The 16,562-nt window shown below is 35.0% G+C and overlaps 1 protein-coding gene across 6 annotated transcripts in view; it reads right to left on the bottom strand.

Moving 5' to 3' along the window:
- SCFD1 (sec1 family domain containing 1) overlaps window positions 1-16,562 on the bottom strand; it is a 55,549-nt gene that overhangs the window by 19,494 nt on the left and 19,493 nt on the right. For all 6 annotated transcript variants that reach the window (XM_010574243.1, XM_010574240.1, XM_010574241.1 and 3 more), the window contains exons 11-17: window positions 15,367-15,506; window positions 14,850-14,940; window positions 14,444-14,517; window positions 12,086-12,167; window positions 5,061-5,157; window positions 1,166-1,236; window positions 161-240 (exon numbers count right to left, since the gene is read on the bottom strand). In XM_010574243.1, coding sequence (XP_010572545.1) covers window positions 161-240; window positions 1,166-1,236; window positions 5,061-5,157; window positions 12,086-12,167; window positions 14,444-14,517; window positions 14,850-14,940; window positions 15,367-15,506 — 635 coding nt within the window. The remainder of the gene's footprint in view (window positions 1-160; window positions 241-1,165; window positions 1,237-5,060; window positions 5,158-12,085; window positions 12,168-14,443; window positions 14,518-14,849; window positions 14,941-15,366; window positions 15,507-16,562) is intronic.

Below are 16,562 nucleotides of genomic sequence, written 5' to 3'. Positions count from 1 at the left end.
GTATTACCATAACAGTGACAGCAAAAAATTATGCCAGAGTAAATGTTTAAGGATAATTTACGATGTATGAGAAGTAACACATAATTCTTTGGTAACAATGCTGAGTTCTGTAAAATTACCCAGTTATAGCCTCATGTAGGAGAAAAAAGAAATTACTTACTTCCATTGTTTTATGTAGCTCAAAGGAGCAAGATTACAACCTGCATCCGTCAATGCTTTTTTATACTGCTCCAAATCAATCTGAAATTATGAAGTGGAGAATTGCAAAAGGTTGAAACTACTCCTAACTCTCTTTATGCGGAAAGACAAGATATCCTTATCTAAATATTAAATAAGCAGTGTAAAGTTATAGCATTAACCAAAGTTAAGAAGTAATTATGAGTCTTAATCCCATTTCCTACCAACTATGAAAACAGAACTTGGAATGCAATTTGCTATAAGCAGCTCTCATTAAACTGAACAGTATTTGTGGAATTAAATCCTGTGCACTTTCAGATATGGGAACAGTCTTTTATATCAGCATCTTTAAAAAACTTATCAGAATAGTGGTTTCTGTAAAATGTCACAACAGCAAATAATAAAAATGAAGAGGAGTTAATACACATTTATGAGAATACTTTCTTTTTGCCTAACCCAACGCATTTTTTCTACCACATAATGTTTCTACAGTATAATAAAAATCTTCCTTGAAATTAATCATCATAAGTTCAAAAGAAATATTAATAGTTTCCCAAATTATTCAGATATTGGCACACGAAGCATTTCTCCTTTATTCATCTGCTAGTCAACTGACCCAATTATGCTTGAATATACAAGGATAGAGTGAAGAGAGTCATATTAATATTTTGTTTTATCTGCTTCTATTGAGCAGTAGAGCAGAATAATAGAAAGCATGCCAATATGTGTCTTGCAGTAACTCTGAACTAAATATTTCAAAAGATAATCTTCCTTCTTACTACTCATTCATATCCTTTGAAATGGTGGCTAAAGCTTTGTGAGCAGATTCCCTGATAATACTACAAAATTTATTTGAAGTTTTAATATTTCCTGGGCATTTCATATGTCGCTTCAAAAAGAAGGAGAAATACCTATTCAGTGCTGAAAAGATACAGAAAAATCCTGTGTGGTAGAATTTGGTGTTGAAAGCTGTAAAGAACATACGTACCTCTGAAGGTGCCTGAGCTGAGCTTATGTAATAGATAAGAAATAATCGCATTTTGTCTTCTGGAGTTCCCGCTGCAGTGAAAAAAAAAAAAAAATTAGAAAACTACAATTGTAAATACGCTGCTATGTTAATTGCTCTTTAGTAATAATATATATGTACATTCAGACCTTCAGTTATGACAATAATTGTTATCTATTACCATGGCTGCCTTCAGTGTATAAAATGATAGACATTTAGCACTTTTAATAAAAGTTGGGTTAGACTGGCTCACTGTTTCTGAAAGTTTACTTACACTTCCCCCTTTTGCTTGTAGCGAATATTAATCTTCAAATAACATATTAAAAAAGTTATGTAGTGGCATTACGTCTTATTTTATGCAGGGATTAGCAAGGAGTAGATCCATGAAAGAGAAGACTAAAGAAAAATCACAAAAGTAAAAGCCACAATACATTATTTTTTAGCTCTACAATTTGTTTATGCAGCCCTATGGTTGACTGTACTGAAACACTTGAGAGCTGCAAAAGCACTTATGTGAACTTTTGGTCAGGAACAAAAACCTGAACTTCCAACTCGCCTTCAGGAAGGATTTCACTTCCTGAATCATCTTCTGTCACACCACTTGTTAGAAAAAAACCACTGCTACAAATTCTTGGGAAGCATTATCTATCAATGGCAATCAAAATTCATCTCTGCCAGATCAAAACAATGATGTGGCCAACCCTGTGTTACTTGGACTATAACCTACTACAGCAGATTTGGAATGCCATCTACTTTTTTCTAAAAGACAATCACTATTAGTAAAGACCATAGTGTCAAATGAAGATTTCAGAAGTATAGCTTTTCAAAACATTTCAAATTTGTAATCCAATACTTTGTTAAAAAAGCTTGCTACCTTTAGATATAGTACAACATTTTATAAAAAGGCACTTTCTTGTACTTGTAGGTAAGAAAAAAGAATTTTTTCTGGGTTTTTGTTTCACACACCACCACCCCCCATGGAATGTGGATCATGTCAGCAGGGGATCATCTAATATAATCTGCAACTTTTGTTTATATGTGAGCATGTATTTAGCTTGGCAGAAGTTAAGAGTAAGCGCTGTCATAAGGATCATTTATGACCTGGTACAATTTTTTCTGCGAAATAAGTTTTATTAACCTTTACTAAATACCAGTAAACCAGAAGATCCAAGAACTGAAGAAATGTTATACTATCAATCTAAACCAAAAGCCAGCTTTCAAAGTAGACATCCACTTGGAGTTCATTTGGGTAAAAAAAACCACTTTAAACATTCTAAATATACAGTGTAACTGACTTGAAAACTTGTTTCCAGCTTGACAGTTTATAGCTTGTTTCAGTAGTCTGCTGATCACTAAGTTTCAGTTTCAACTGGAATACACTGGCATTCAATATTATATTATTTCCCTCGCTGGGCCTATTTACCATGTCTACAAAACTAGAAGGTTTGTGCTCACAAGAGTGTAAGTGGTCTCACTTACACATTAGTGTAAGTGATATTTTGTCTTACTAAAAGATAATAAATTTTAAAAAATCTGTGATTGTATTGTGTACACTTTACTAAATCTTAGGAAAACCACTTTGTTTGGCAAAAGTACTTTACTCTTGACATACTAATGATGTAAATCATAGCTGTGATAAACAGCTATAAAACCCAGGTCAGTTGCCTGTAAAATGTTCACTAGTTTTTTCTAGGCTATGCTCTGTAACAGCATAGAGTGGGGGAGTACTAAACCTTCTGAACAAAACTTACCTTCGTAAACCTAGAACAGAACAATTTTATTTTCCACTCAAAAACCAGCAGGCAGCCTTAGGGCTACTGATTAACTACCAGAGGAAAGCAAAATCAGTAACTCTCATTTTATCACCACTCTAGGATACAATATCCACTGAACTGGGAGACAGCTAATAGCCCTGAGTGGTAGATTAGTACAACATAGTAAGAAATGGGAGGCTGAAGCCTGAAGCTGTTAATTGGTCAAGTCTAAGTGTTTTTGTGAAGACCTCTGCAGATATCATTGTCCACAAGACAAGTATCCCCACAGCTAATGCAAACAAATCGTTTACCACTAAAAGCGTTGGAAGACTTCATGCATCATTCCTTCAAAATGTTTTCTGCTGGTATTTCTCAGTGAAACACACAACAGGAAGCTGGCCAGTTTTACAATATAGCATGCCCGGAAATCCTTTTGTTACGTAAACTTATCTTAAACCCAGGGAATGTATAGGAAATGCCAACATGCTACTGTGAACACCTGAATACTTAGCTTATGAAAGAAAACTCCAGCTTGGAAATCTAATCTTTCTCTTGTGTAAAACCCAAGAACTTTGCTAATAGGAATGCTGATATGATACATCAGGCTTGGAAAACAATTTGCTTTATACTGCTATCTAAAAAAGCATAGAAAATGTGGATTCAGGTAAAAAGTAATTGAACTGGTAGGAAATACTAGCAAGCATAATAATTTCTGTTTTCATATCTAAGTTCACACAAACATAAAAGCTGAAATCAAAATAGTACATGAACAATTAATTCTGAACATGGAAAAGGACTAGTTTGTATTGAGGCTGAATAGAAGTACAGATTACACATATTCTTATTAGCTTCATATTAACAAAGATAGCCCGCACTGAATTACAGATTGATGCCTGACATCAGATTTCCTGAAAGTCTGTTAGTTTCTAGACCTGACCCAATATGGGATCTGTAAAATTTTAGCTCAGACTTCTACTAACCATATACTATTTCTTCTACTACCTTTTGATTCTATAGCACAGACACTAATAAAAGATTTTTTAAAAATTTCAGCAGGATTTACATATACTCTTTCTATAAATATGAATCATTATACAAACTCTAAGCAAACATTATGTCCAGTATGTAGCTACAAGACTACACATATAAGCATGCAGTAACAAAACATTGTCTTAAAGAGCATACTGGGAAAAGAGCAGAAACCCTGGGTCTGTAAATGCTTGAGGTTTGCCAACATACTTGCCAATACGCAGACAGGCCAGTGGTCATAACTTAAGTTTTACAATGTTGCTCTGCAGGTTATTTTGTTCCAGCCAACTGGTATCAGATCATACTGAAATCTGTCAGAGGGTTGTGACATACCTCAGGTTGTGAGAGGCTGAAATGAGAGTTGATGCTATGATACTATGAAAAGCTGAGAACCCATTCTGGACTCAGCCTCCTACAGAAAGACCTGTAGTGACTACTGCTAACAGAGACTCTGAGTATCACCCAGTGTGTAAAGCTTTGTTATGCATGAACCATGTATGAAACAGAAACTAGGATGCATTGCTCTCACAGCGATGAAAACAGACATTCCACAGCTGGGTCAATGCATGCAAAATTTCAGGTGAGTCTCTCAGTGAACTGGCCAATTTATGTCTTGCTTCCCTTCTCCCATCCATTTTTTTCCCTCACACAAGCAAGAGCTACCTATGTTACAACCCCTTGAACTAACCAAATTCTATGAAATGCCCTTTCTCATTCTGTTTGTGAGGTCTGTATGTGTTATAAAACATGCAGTAGGATTTTAAAGAATCAGTATTGTTCAGACCACACACAATTCCATGCTCTACTAATAAACACTGGAGAAGTACAAGAGTTAAAATATTTTGACCTTCAGAAACAAGGAGTTAGGAAAGGATTTTAGGGGATCTTCAAAAGTTGCCAATATTTTGGATATTACTCAACCAAAATACTAAACTCTCTAGACTGCTACTAAAAATCAATAAAAAGCTGTTTTCTTTACAAGTATTGCACAGCCTGCACATAAGCTCTTTACCAATGCCCTGAAGACTCAGCAGGTACAGATTTATTGTATATCTCAACAAATTTTATACCAAGTTCATATTTAAAGTACTTACCATCTGGGTCAGAAATCATGTCCAGAAGTGATTTATCCAGAGTGGATTTGCTCATTATTTTTTCCTCATATTCAAAATACACATCCAGCTTTCGACTCTGTTTAAAAGTAAGTGTTAGTGTTAACATCTATAACACTGTGAAAGAGTATTTATTTCCTCTTTAAAAAGGTATATAGATTTAGTTATCTAGACCATTTTTAAAAATTTATTTTAAAATAAATTTTCAGTAAAAATAACTAAAGCTGTAATATGCTTTTATTAACGCTCAGAAAACTGATGGTTATGTAATTCTCATATTAAAAGTGAAAATGCAAGTTAAGTAAGGGATGTCTGACATGCATATATTAAACCAGAAGAGGAGCTTTTGTCTTCAACTATGGTTTTGCCATAGCTGAAAACTACATGCCATCATACATAGTGTTATGCTGTAACAGGAAAAAATAATGGTCAAGTGAATATTAAGTCAAATTTATGCTAAACCTCAAGTCTCTCAGTCAACAAGGCAATTACTCAATGCAGATAAATGTGGGAAATTCCTAAATATGATAAGGCATCATCCCAGAGAAAAGTTGGCAACTGCCAACTTGAGCTAGTACTGAAGTAACTACCTCAGATCAAAAGCTTGCAATAATTCATTCACACCAAAGATGGAGAAGACTTCATAATTAGATTATCTTGCTAACACTGGAAAAGAAGTCTCTCATTAGACAATGACACATGTAGATGAAATTGTGAAAACCATTTTTTGGGGAGGATGGCACAGGGACTGCACAAAATTAATGAGGCACAAACTTTATGGAAGACATCACATGGCCATGCAACTAATGTCTGCATTGCAATACATCTGCACCAATACCCAAGCTTTGCACTTCTCGACCATCATATCATGAACTTACAACCTGAAGACAGACAAATGCATTCCAAAACTTACTTAAAAAAATTCTGTTACATCACAGATCATTATGAGCATTTGAACATTAAAATGTAGCATCACAACAAATGTTACAACTACTCAGCTTACAAAACCTTAATATCTGGTAACTAACTAAATCCTGGTGTTTGGACACATTCAGCTATGTATTGGCTCAAAGAGGAGGCTGGCAGAGTGGATCTCCATCTTGTTGCCTTGGAAGTGTTTCAGCTCCACATCATACCCATTGGGAGACTGAAATGATATTGCCAGAGTGAGGCAAGAGCCACTGGGGCTTTTCTTGGGTTAAGAGATTCAGGAAATTTTGCCTGACAATGCCAAGGCATGCAAAAGTGCTATGGCACCTTCTAACCCAGCACAGTGGTGGTTGTAACAACAGCAATGTAAAAACTTCCTAAGTCTGGTTTTCACATGTTTTGGAATTCTACTAAAATTATTCCTGAGATCACAAATAAGGAAATGGAATTTTAAAAACCAGTTATTTCATCACCACCCCAAAAAAAGGAAAAAAAAAAAGGTACTTCTCTAGCCTAAGGTTATTAGGATATTTCACCTTTTGAGTATTGTAAGTTCATCAAAAAAAGAGTTGGAGATGAGAATACAAAATAAAAGAAGAGGTACGTCACAAAAATATTTTAATATTGAAAGCCTTTGGCAATCAGCTTATGATGCAGTTAGCTATATAACACTTGCATTTCTCATTCACCATCTACTGAACTCATTGAGAGGAGCAGTTGCTTGCAGAACAGCAACTTAACTTAAAGCCTTTGTGGAAGATTGCAATTACAGCTTAGAAAGTAAATTACCACAAAGAGTGCTCAAAAAATGACCACTTGCTACTTTCAGGGGCAGAAGGATGTCTTCTGCTGTTTGTCATAGCAACTACAACTACGTATAAGGTGTATGAAGTGACCAAAAAAACCCCAAAAGGGCTAGAGCTTCTTTCAAGCTATATTTACCTTGAGCTCATGTCAGAAGAGTAGTCACAGCCAAATTTTGGTAGTTAAGCTACTGTAAAACCTTGGATTAATCTTGTATTTAGCCAAAGTTAAAGGGATTATCAGTGGTGATGTTACACTAGTTTACAGTCTGAATAGAACTGAACTACCAAGCCTTTTTCCAAGTCCTTACTTCAGATGCAATTTGGTATCTGGCACGTCAGACATGTTCTGTGACTTCAATTCTACAGCATCTTGGAGACTATCTGTGTTATAGTTTCCTTAATTCTCTCTAGAGAGATAAAACTATTGCAAAGAAACTACTACAATTTTTCTAGTTTTTCCATTACATTTGCTTGCTTTTTGTATTTTAACTACATTTATATCTCCTTACATGGAGCTAAATTCAATGTTTTTAAGTTTAAAATATTTTTCCCAGACAAAAGGCATCCAACAAACAAAGGATTGTCTTGAAATGTGGAAACTTAATCCTATTAAGATAAATATATTATTGTTGAATTTGGCAATGCCCATATTATCTTAGCTGGTGATCTGTTTAAGACAAATTTATTCAGATGGCATGTAAAAATGTACAACATAAAAAAAAAGATTCATTAATTCATTATATTTGTCTACAGATCAATTTTTAAATAAAATTATGTAATTCAAACATGAGATACTTTCAATTGTAAGAACAGATTTACAGTTGTTAACTTATTGGGAGCACAAACTAGATAAAATTCTTCTCAACCACGTGCAACTTTATGACTCTTTGACTAAGACTGCTGAGCAAAACAGACTAACCACAGCAAAGAAAACTCACTGGTTGCATATACTTGCTATACTTTGAGCCTAAACTGAAACATTAATGGTACATGTACATACTCACCCTCTTAAAAAATTTTGGACAATTACTTTTCAAGTGTGAACTTGACACTCTTTGGGAAAAAAAAGAAACCCAAACTGAAAATCCTAAAACTCCAGGTCCTTTATTTCTATCCACAATACGGACATCAAAGGTAAGCAGCAACGTAAAATTTTTGAGACTCTTTTTGATGCAACAAAAGCACGAACTAAAGAGATGGATCAATATGGTGAGTCTATTCAGCTGCTTCTTCACTAGATAACTAATGAAGGCCACTAGCAAAGATGTTAATTGGGGCAATATTTTTCTAATACTAGTTCACTAGGAATTAGATGGACATCTCATAAAATTTAATACAGATTACTGAATACCCTTAAACACTACTAGTTACCTTTTCACAGATTTCCCAGATATGTCACATCAATGAGACAGTTACTTGCCGAAGAGCCAGCTTGTCTAAGAAGTGCTGATAAGAAGCAGATGTCCCATTTAATTTAAGTAAGTACAATTTTCCTCACTCAATTGCAAACTCACAGACAAGCCAAGAGGAAAAGCTGGGGATAGGAGCTAAACAATCCTGTAGATTCATAAAAGAAGACAGCAAAGAAGAGGTTCTTATGGGTGCTAAACTGGCAAGCAACGTGAAGAAAAATAATAATAAAAACAATAATAGAATCAAGATGCATTTACAGTTATTCCCTTTCTGCCTCCTGCTCTTGATTTCCTAGTATGATATCTTGTTCTACAACAACCTGATTCAGTAGACCTTTCTAGCTGCCAATTCAGGGACAGGACCTGTATTGCAGTTAAAGTGCTACACTTCAGCTTGCTTTGTCTTTTTTTTTTTTTTTTAATATATTTGTGAAAGCTTTCAACTTAGTATCTTTAGAAACCGGCTGTTTGTAAGCCAAAACAAATTTGGGAAATTTGGGAAAATTTTAGGAAATTTTAGGGAAAATTACTGAAGTGCATGGGAGTCTCTCCCTGAGCACTGTACTTCAAGATGAACACAAAGTTCCTTCTTTTTTAAAGCAGAGAAGTGGAAGCAGGACCCGCTGAAATCTCTTAGAGGGTCATTTTTGTAAGGACTTGTTGGAGACTCTCCTATTGTCTTTACAGTACAAAGGCTCTTCCTTTTAGAGAGAGAGAGAACATGCAGAAGAGAAAAGAAATTTTCTAAGAATTTACTGGGAGGAATTTCTCAAAGATACTGACAGAAAGCAACCAGAAATAACAGCCCCCAGAATGAGTGAGGTTGGTCAGGTAATTATAGTGTACTCCTATCAAGAGGAAGAGAAACTCTGGGAGAAGGCTGAAAGTGGCAGCTACAGCCAGTTCCCTTCGACTGAACTGCACAGAATGATGCCGGAAAGGTCACTGTAACTGAACTCAGAAAAAGCTGTTGTTTACTGGAAAGTCACTCAATTATCAGTTCTCAACTACAGAAAAACAGCCTGGACCACTGTGACACACACATTTCACAAACACATACCACTTCTGTTCACACGGTAAGACAAAAATGTAACCTCATTTAAAACAGAGTAGTTAAAACGGTGGAATTCCTTTACAAAACACGAATTTGATAATTTGAAAGACTATTGGAAATCCCAATAATGGAGTCAATCGAAGTATCAGGCCTTGAGATCAAGCAAAATGGGAGATACATGATAAAAAAAAACTATGTAGGAATTAAAAAATAAAACCTTAAACCAAACAAGTGTGAGTAATCTAAGACAGATAATAATTCACGTAAGTCTGCCACTTAAATTCCGGTATAGAATTCTAGCAAGATGTTATCTAATCTTTCCCCCTCTCCAATTAATCATTTTAGAAAAGTGTATGTGTACACCTTTTCATATGCCATGATTTAACATTCTTCAGTAATCCTAGTATTCATATTAGAATGACATGCAAAGATAAGCATTACTTAAAGCTCTAAAACAGTTAGAAAGATACATAGAATTCTAGTCCTAAATCTGTTATTTGTGGGGTACAGTCCTTCAGTCACCAGCTTCTTCAGAGAAAAACAATCAATGCAAAACAAGCAGCATTTGTTCTAAGCACTGACAATAAATACTTGATGGTTCACTTAGTGAAAAAAGTGATGCATTCTTTCCATTATTTCACTAAACACTTAGATATGCCAGAAAACTGCCAGGACCCCTGAGTATGTGATTAATTTCTGGTTTCCTCTTGCTGTGTCTTAGAAAATGATCCAAGAGAATGTAGAAAGCAGCTGTAAACTGATCACTAAAATATGACCACAAGAAAAATTAAATTCACTTAGTATATCTAAAGCAGGTGTCGTAGCATTACTTGCACTGATTCTCATATATGTAGTGAAGAAAAATGCTCTAATACTTCATGTAACAAAAAAACCATAATGGACAATGCAAACAGCCTATTTTAAAGTACAAATGTGCCTCCAGATTATTTTAAAAGTGAAAATACAGTAACCTGAAGAAGAGCATGGTGTCTCACTAGCTCCTCATGACCAGGCACATGCCAAAAAAATTCTCTTTTACCCTAATCTGGTTTAATTATTTAACTGTATAAAAAAACCTATTAACCACAGCCTCATGGTGCCATCAGAATGCCTTTAAAAAGTACTGGCTGAGATACTGGCCTTTTTGAGGGTATTTTTGAGAAATCCATTAGGTATCATATCATCCTGCATGTTAAAATTCCACAGCTCCAGATAGAAAGATACTTTTGGTAACACTGGAGAGTGAAAAGAAGGGGGAAAATGGACAGGACAAAGCAGTTGGAAGAAACTTTACATTCATTCAGTGAAATGGTTTTAATGTGGGTAAATTCCAACAGAAAAGTATGTGCTTCTCCATTAGTTTGAGTTTAAGATATTTTCCTAAATATCTGGAGATGAAGTAAGTTATTCGTTCTAAATTAAAAGAAAAGATGATACAGATACACATATCATTGATATATTGAAGAAACTCCATGCCCATTTGTCTCACAATCTTCTTTGACAGCTGTACAATAAGAAGGTAAGGAGCCTGAGCACTGCACAATACCAGAATTAAGAATCATTTATGGAGAAACGGTTCACCACTCCCCCGGGGAACTCTCTAATAGCAGGCTCTCTGTCAGAGGAAAGAGCCTAAGGGCCAGTGGAGTGCTATAGCAGAGGGAACCTAAGGTAATCCCTTTCACCTCGAAGTAAGAGAAGACTATGTCACTATCACCTAATGGAGAATGAACAAGTGCATCTGACTCCAGTCCGTTGCCAAGAGGACACTGGCAATCAAAACTGATGTTATTGCCATTCCATATCCTGCTCTGAAACCTGGCATCCGTCCAACAAATAATATATAAACTACTACTGCTGTAGGCTTGCCATTACTGTCTCAGTATCTTTCTCAGAAAAGTGAATTTACAGACAAGGCATCAAATAAAATATTGACATTGTCAACTTCTATTTTTTTTCAATGGTATTAATGCACTACTTTTAAATTGCCAGATACGAAAATTGACATGCCTAATCCTGCAAAAGCGCATAAACTAGCCCCTACAGTAATGAGCCAAACGGACACACTTATATCTCTGCCCCAATTTTATACATATGTAAAATTCATTTATTCATTAAAATTCAGAATGAATCCTTTGTTCGTTTATAATACTTAGTTTAAAAAAATTCAGTAGCAGTAATAACTGAGGACAGATCTTACGCACTTTACAAATGTTAAAGTTAGCTTCAAAACACACTGCCTTCCATGAGTAATAAATAGCATGGGGTAAAATTTTCTAACTACTGATCTTCAGTGAGACTTGGTGCTTGAATCACTTTCAAAAACAGAATTTCAGTGTTTCTGAAAGTCTCATCTATAATTTCTGTTCTCATACTGTGAAAGCAGATCCATCTTCCAAGTTATCCTAGTAGTAACCATGATCTTTACTTGATACTGAAACTGTTTGCAAGTTCTCTGATACAAGAGCAGCAGACTTAAAACTGAAAAGGGCACAAACATCCTTCTGAAGTGCTTGAATTATGCACAAGACATCTAACACAGACCCTGCCGAAAAGACCAGTTTAGTAACTTGCATCATTATTGCCACACCTCTGGGTATCATTTTCATTGCTGAACAGTAAACAGTACCCTTCCAATAAACACACACAGAACAGAAAATTGCTTAGACTGAAGTCACAGCATTTTCTGTAAAAGGTAGCACAACTGAGAAGGCTCACTTTCTTATCTTACTTCACGTGCTCAAATACATTTCTCCAGGTAAGGAGCACTACTGATAGAAAACTGAAGTTGGAGAGCAATCATACCTTTATATGCTCCAAAACGGCTGTTGCAACATTTGTATGAAGATCAATAAGCCTCTTCTTTTCCAGAAGTTCTGGAAGAGAGCTGAAGAGATTAAATACAAACTAACCTGCTGAGTTGCAGTTAGTTGAATTGTGTATTGTATACAGTCGGTACAAAAAAAATTACAGAATCATAGAACAGTTTGGGTTGGAAGAGACCTTTAAAGATTATTAAAATCTAAGATTATAGAATACAATAGGACTGGAATTAAAAAATTATTAAGTATAGATGTAATGATTCTCATAACAGAAGGACGTTATCCACATGTAATAAAATAGGTTTTTACCTTGACTAGCAAAAAATACACATAATGTGGGTAATTTCATATTCCTATTGAAAGCTTGTGATCAACAACAGATATATGCCCTGCTTACCTAAACAAATAATCTACTAGAATTATGGCTTATATAAGCAACATTTAGTTAATGTCTGATACATATAAAAGTGTCAATGTCTGCTAAATAATAGTATCTGTCAAATAATATAAAATAATATTAAATAATAATATCTGTCAAATAAAACCAGAACATCTGGATGTCCTGGAATTTGTCACAGGTGCTTCTGCATAGAACACAATTCTCTATGCAGGATTACATGATTGAAATCTTTTCTTTTGTAAAATGGGAAACTGAATGGTTAAGTTTACTTCGTAGAAAATTTTTTACTTAAGGTGTTGTGATCTACATGATTTTCATTGCTGGTACTTGGGCATCACATGTATAGAAGACTGCTCAGGGTCTATACACTTTCACTTTCAAAAGCACTCCAAACAGTCAGTGTCTTACTCAGTTTAATAATAAGCAGATGAGAAGGCACTTAATGACATTGACTACATGGCCTGAAGAACCATGCAGTTAGGTAACCATACTTTCTTTCCTCCTTTAAGCAATTATAAAATCAATGTTACCTATGATGATTGGCCATTAATGACCTTATAGCTGGAAGGTGATTAGTACTGACTTTGTAAAAGACTGCATTTAAAAAAAAGAATGAAAAAAAAGACAGGAGATCCTCTATGTTAGAACCTCTGTTTTTTAATTGCTAATAGATATCCCAAAGTTTTCTAGAAATTGTAAAGCCTAAGACAACTCTGAAGGGTATCTTAATCCTGCTAGCAGATGATGGACAACAAAACAGCAAAGCCTAGTTTAATTCTTCCAAATCCAGATCTTCTAAATGGAAGATCTTAACAGTATTTGGACTTCTCAGCATAATTCTGAAGCTTAGAGCTGAAATGTTGCAAGAGTTTACTGTGTTATACACTTTTCTGAAGGGGGATAAGATCTTCCTTAATAATGCCAGATTACAGAAAACAGTCATATAGAGGCTAACTGAACAGTAAAATTTCCTGATGAAGCTTTAGTCATATGATTTTATTTTTTTGGCTATTTGTTTAAAGCTTTTGATGCTTGTCACTTTCATACCTTGCTGCCTTAACCTGAAAACCAGCATCATGAGAATATCTACAGAACTTTAAAACTTTGTAGGGGGAGCTTGGAAACATCTGCTCTGATCTGTCTGATCCATCACACATCCTTTCTAATTCCAGTTAAATTCTAACCAGGGCACAGCATACAAAACAACTTTTGAAACTCATAGAGACAACTAACTAATGCAGACACATGCTAGATTTCACCAGACACTGGGCATATCACCCCATCTATCCTCAGCATAATTATTGTTCCTTCTTTCTTCTGATTGGGGTCTTAGTGAAAAGCAGCAAACTGAACAACTCACTTCTCCAAGGCATCAGTGGAATGAAAAACAGATTTATAATGAGGAACAAATCTAAATCTCAGACTTGCAGTTTCATCCATGGTGGCTAGGTCTCCAAAAGCAGGAGCATAAATTTCCCATGCAGAGTTCTTGATGACTATAACCTTGCCAACAGATGTTACAGTAACTACATTAATCAAAATGTAATTAATTACACACTGTACAAAGCAAGCAGATACCTCAGGTAGTGGATTTCACTAACAATTTTTTTAAGGAAGGAATGCAGAGGTAGGTAGTTGGATTTTTCTGGTGGAAGCATGTAAGCAAATCTATGATGCACTCAGATTATTCAGGTTTGCTGAGGAAACACTCCAAAGCCATGTACAGAAGGCTAACGGACACATGCTGTGGAAGTTACAAGTGCAAGTACTTGTCTAGGACATTGCATTAAACTCTACCAGAATTATGAAGCATTTAAACTCTACTATTGAGCTGAATAGCCTACTTTAAAGCTATTTATTTCAAAGGACATTAAAAGAGAAATGACAGAAAGAATTAGAAATGGTTCCCAATTAAACAATAATGCATTATTGATTACTTACCTGACAGCTGATGTTAGCTTAGCTGTATTATCAGAAAGCATACTTATTGCTCCTTCATCCTCACCCTCTATACCCTGGGTTTTGGGGAAGCATTTGGAAAGAAGAATAAAACCAGTCATAATAAATACAAAGATCACACATGCAAATACAGTCAGTGCATTTAGAACCTATTTTCTCATAATGACATTAATGCCTGGATAGTGCTTTACAGTTATTATGGAAGTTATATAAATGTAATGCCAATAAACACAAGAAATTGAACCTTCTCATGAAATAGGGTACTTCTATTATGCCTAAAATTCAGCATATGCTGATAATTTTTGTGTGGGGGGTGACAGAGTGCGCTAAGCATCTCTACAAGTCCTATTATGTTTTACATAAAGCACATATAGGTGATAAAACTTACCATGATACTTTTAAGTCTTTTGACTTCATCTTCTTGGGCTCTGTAGGATTCCAGTTCTTGCTGAACAGACTCAGCTACCTCTGGAAAAGGACTAACACAATACTCTGCATTAGGCTCAGTTAAATCAACAAATAGAAACACTAGAACCAGACAGCTTGCATGATCAAGAAGATCATGAAAACGTTTTCAGAAATATCAACACACAAATCATGCAGGAGTATCAAATCAGTGAAAATAATGACATCTTACTGTAGGTTTATTTAAACTTTCTAAGATATATTCACTGCTTTCGATATTTTTATATAATTTTGATAAGAACAATTTTGTGCTCTGTAAAAAAAGCTAATATACAATTAACATGGACAACGAATATTGAGAATGATCATTCCTTAAAAAAAACCCACCAAACTTCAAAAATATTTTCGAAGAAGCTTAAAAATAGAACTACCATAATATGAAGAATACTTAGAATTTATATTGACTAAATTAATATAAACTCTGTACCTATACAGCTTACCTGCCCTTATGCTTTTGCCAGAATTTATCAGAGGCAGTTAAATCATAGGATTTCTTATTTTTTTTCTTAGGTCTAGCACCTGCTGGAGAACTTTCCATTCCTGGTGATTCTTCCAAGTTAACTCTATTCAAATGGAAATCCTAAAAAAAGAGGAATCATGTAAATATTTGACAGTTTTTAATTATTTAATCAGTCTTTTATAGTCAACCAATTATCTTCCAGAATATTTTCTAAAAAATATTAACACAGCTATTTATCAGAACTTCATAGGAGGGCAGGAAAAGATTTACTAACTAACTAGATAACAACAGCAGCAATATAAGAACTCCGAAATTACTCACACTTACTGAAAAAATACCAAAAAAAGCAACAAATATTAAGCAAAGACACCTGATTGTCTCACATGCAAGCAATCTTCTGACACTGAACTCTGAACACCGTTTTCTGTACAAAAAATAAATTCTTTAGGAATAACTGAGGTTTAACAACTGACCAAAACTTTAAAGTAACAGAAGTGTCTGTGTTGCAGACAAAAAGTGTTTCTAAGGCTGAATTTCACTTCCACAACTACAGCACATGTATCAAAGCTGCAAAGAAGCTCATGACATCAGCAACAGGAATATGCACTGTGCGGACTATTTAGCTACACCTTCACAGCTCTTACACCATTTTTTCAAACACTAGTAAAATAGTGAGTGCATGATAAAGCAACAGTTTACAACAAAGCTGCTATTTCTTCATATAGCTTTTCTTCCTCCACAGATGCATGAACCTAGAAACTACAGCTTTTTGCTAGATGACACAGTTATGGTCACATAATATGTCACCACACTGCTCCCTATATGTCTTCTGGCTGCTTCGCCCATTACTTTTGCCAAGGACAGCTCTGTATTTTCTGCAGCGCACATATTCCCTCCAGCTTCAACAAAGATTAACAAGTACTCCACTCGCTGACTTTGTTCTAACCCTCTTCAAGAACATTTAAAATTTCAAAGGTGCTCTCTGCTTGGCAAATAATGATAGTCAAATCTTCAACTATACAGAATCTGCCATGCATTTTTTAGAATAGATTTTTTTTCCAGAAATAAAACTCCACTTTATTATGTTCATTAAAATAGACAGAACTAGATCACTGTAAGTGAAATAGTCAAACAAAATTTTTTAATGTTTCTAGTTATCCCTTGGCAGAGTTCACA

The sequence above is a fragment of the Haliaeetus leucocephalus genome, unplaced genomic scaffold, assembly GCF_000737465.1.
Source record: "Haliaeetus leucocephalus isolate CR32 unplaced genomic scaffold, Haliaeetus_leucocephalus-4.0 Scaffold417, whole genome shotgun sequence".
Lineage (NCBI taxonomy): Eukaryota > Metazoa > Chordata > Aves > Accipitriformes > Accipitridae > Haliaeetus > Haliaeetus leucocephalus.
Note: the sequence above shows the minus strand (reverse complement) of the source record. Positions and strands in the feature narration are given on the sequence as shown.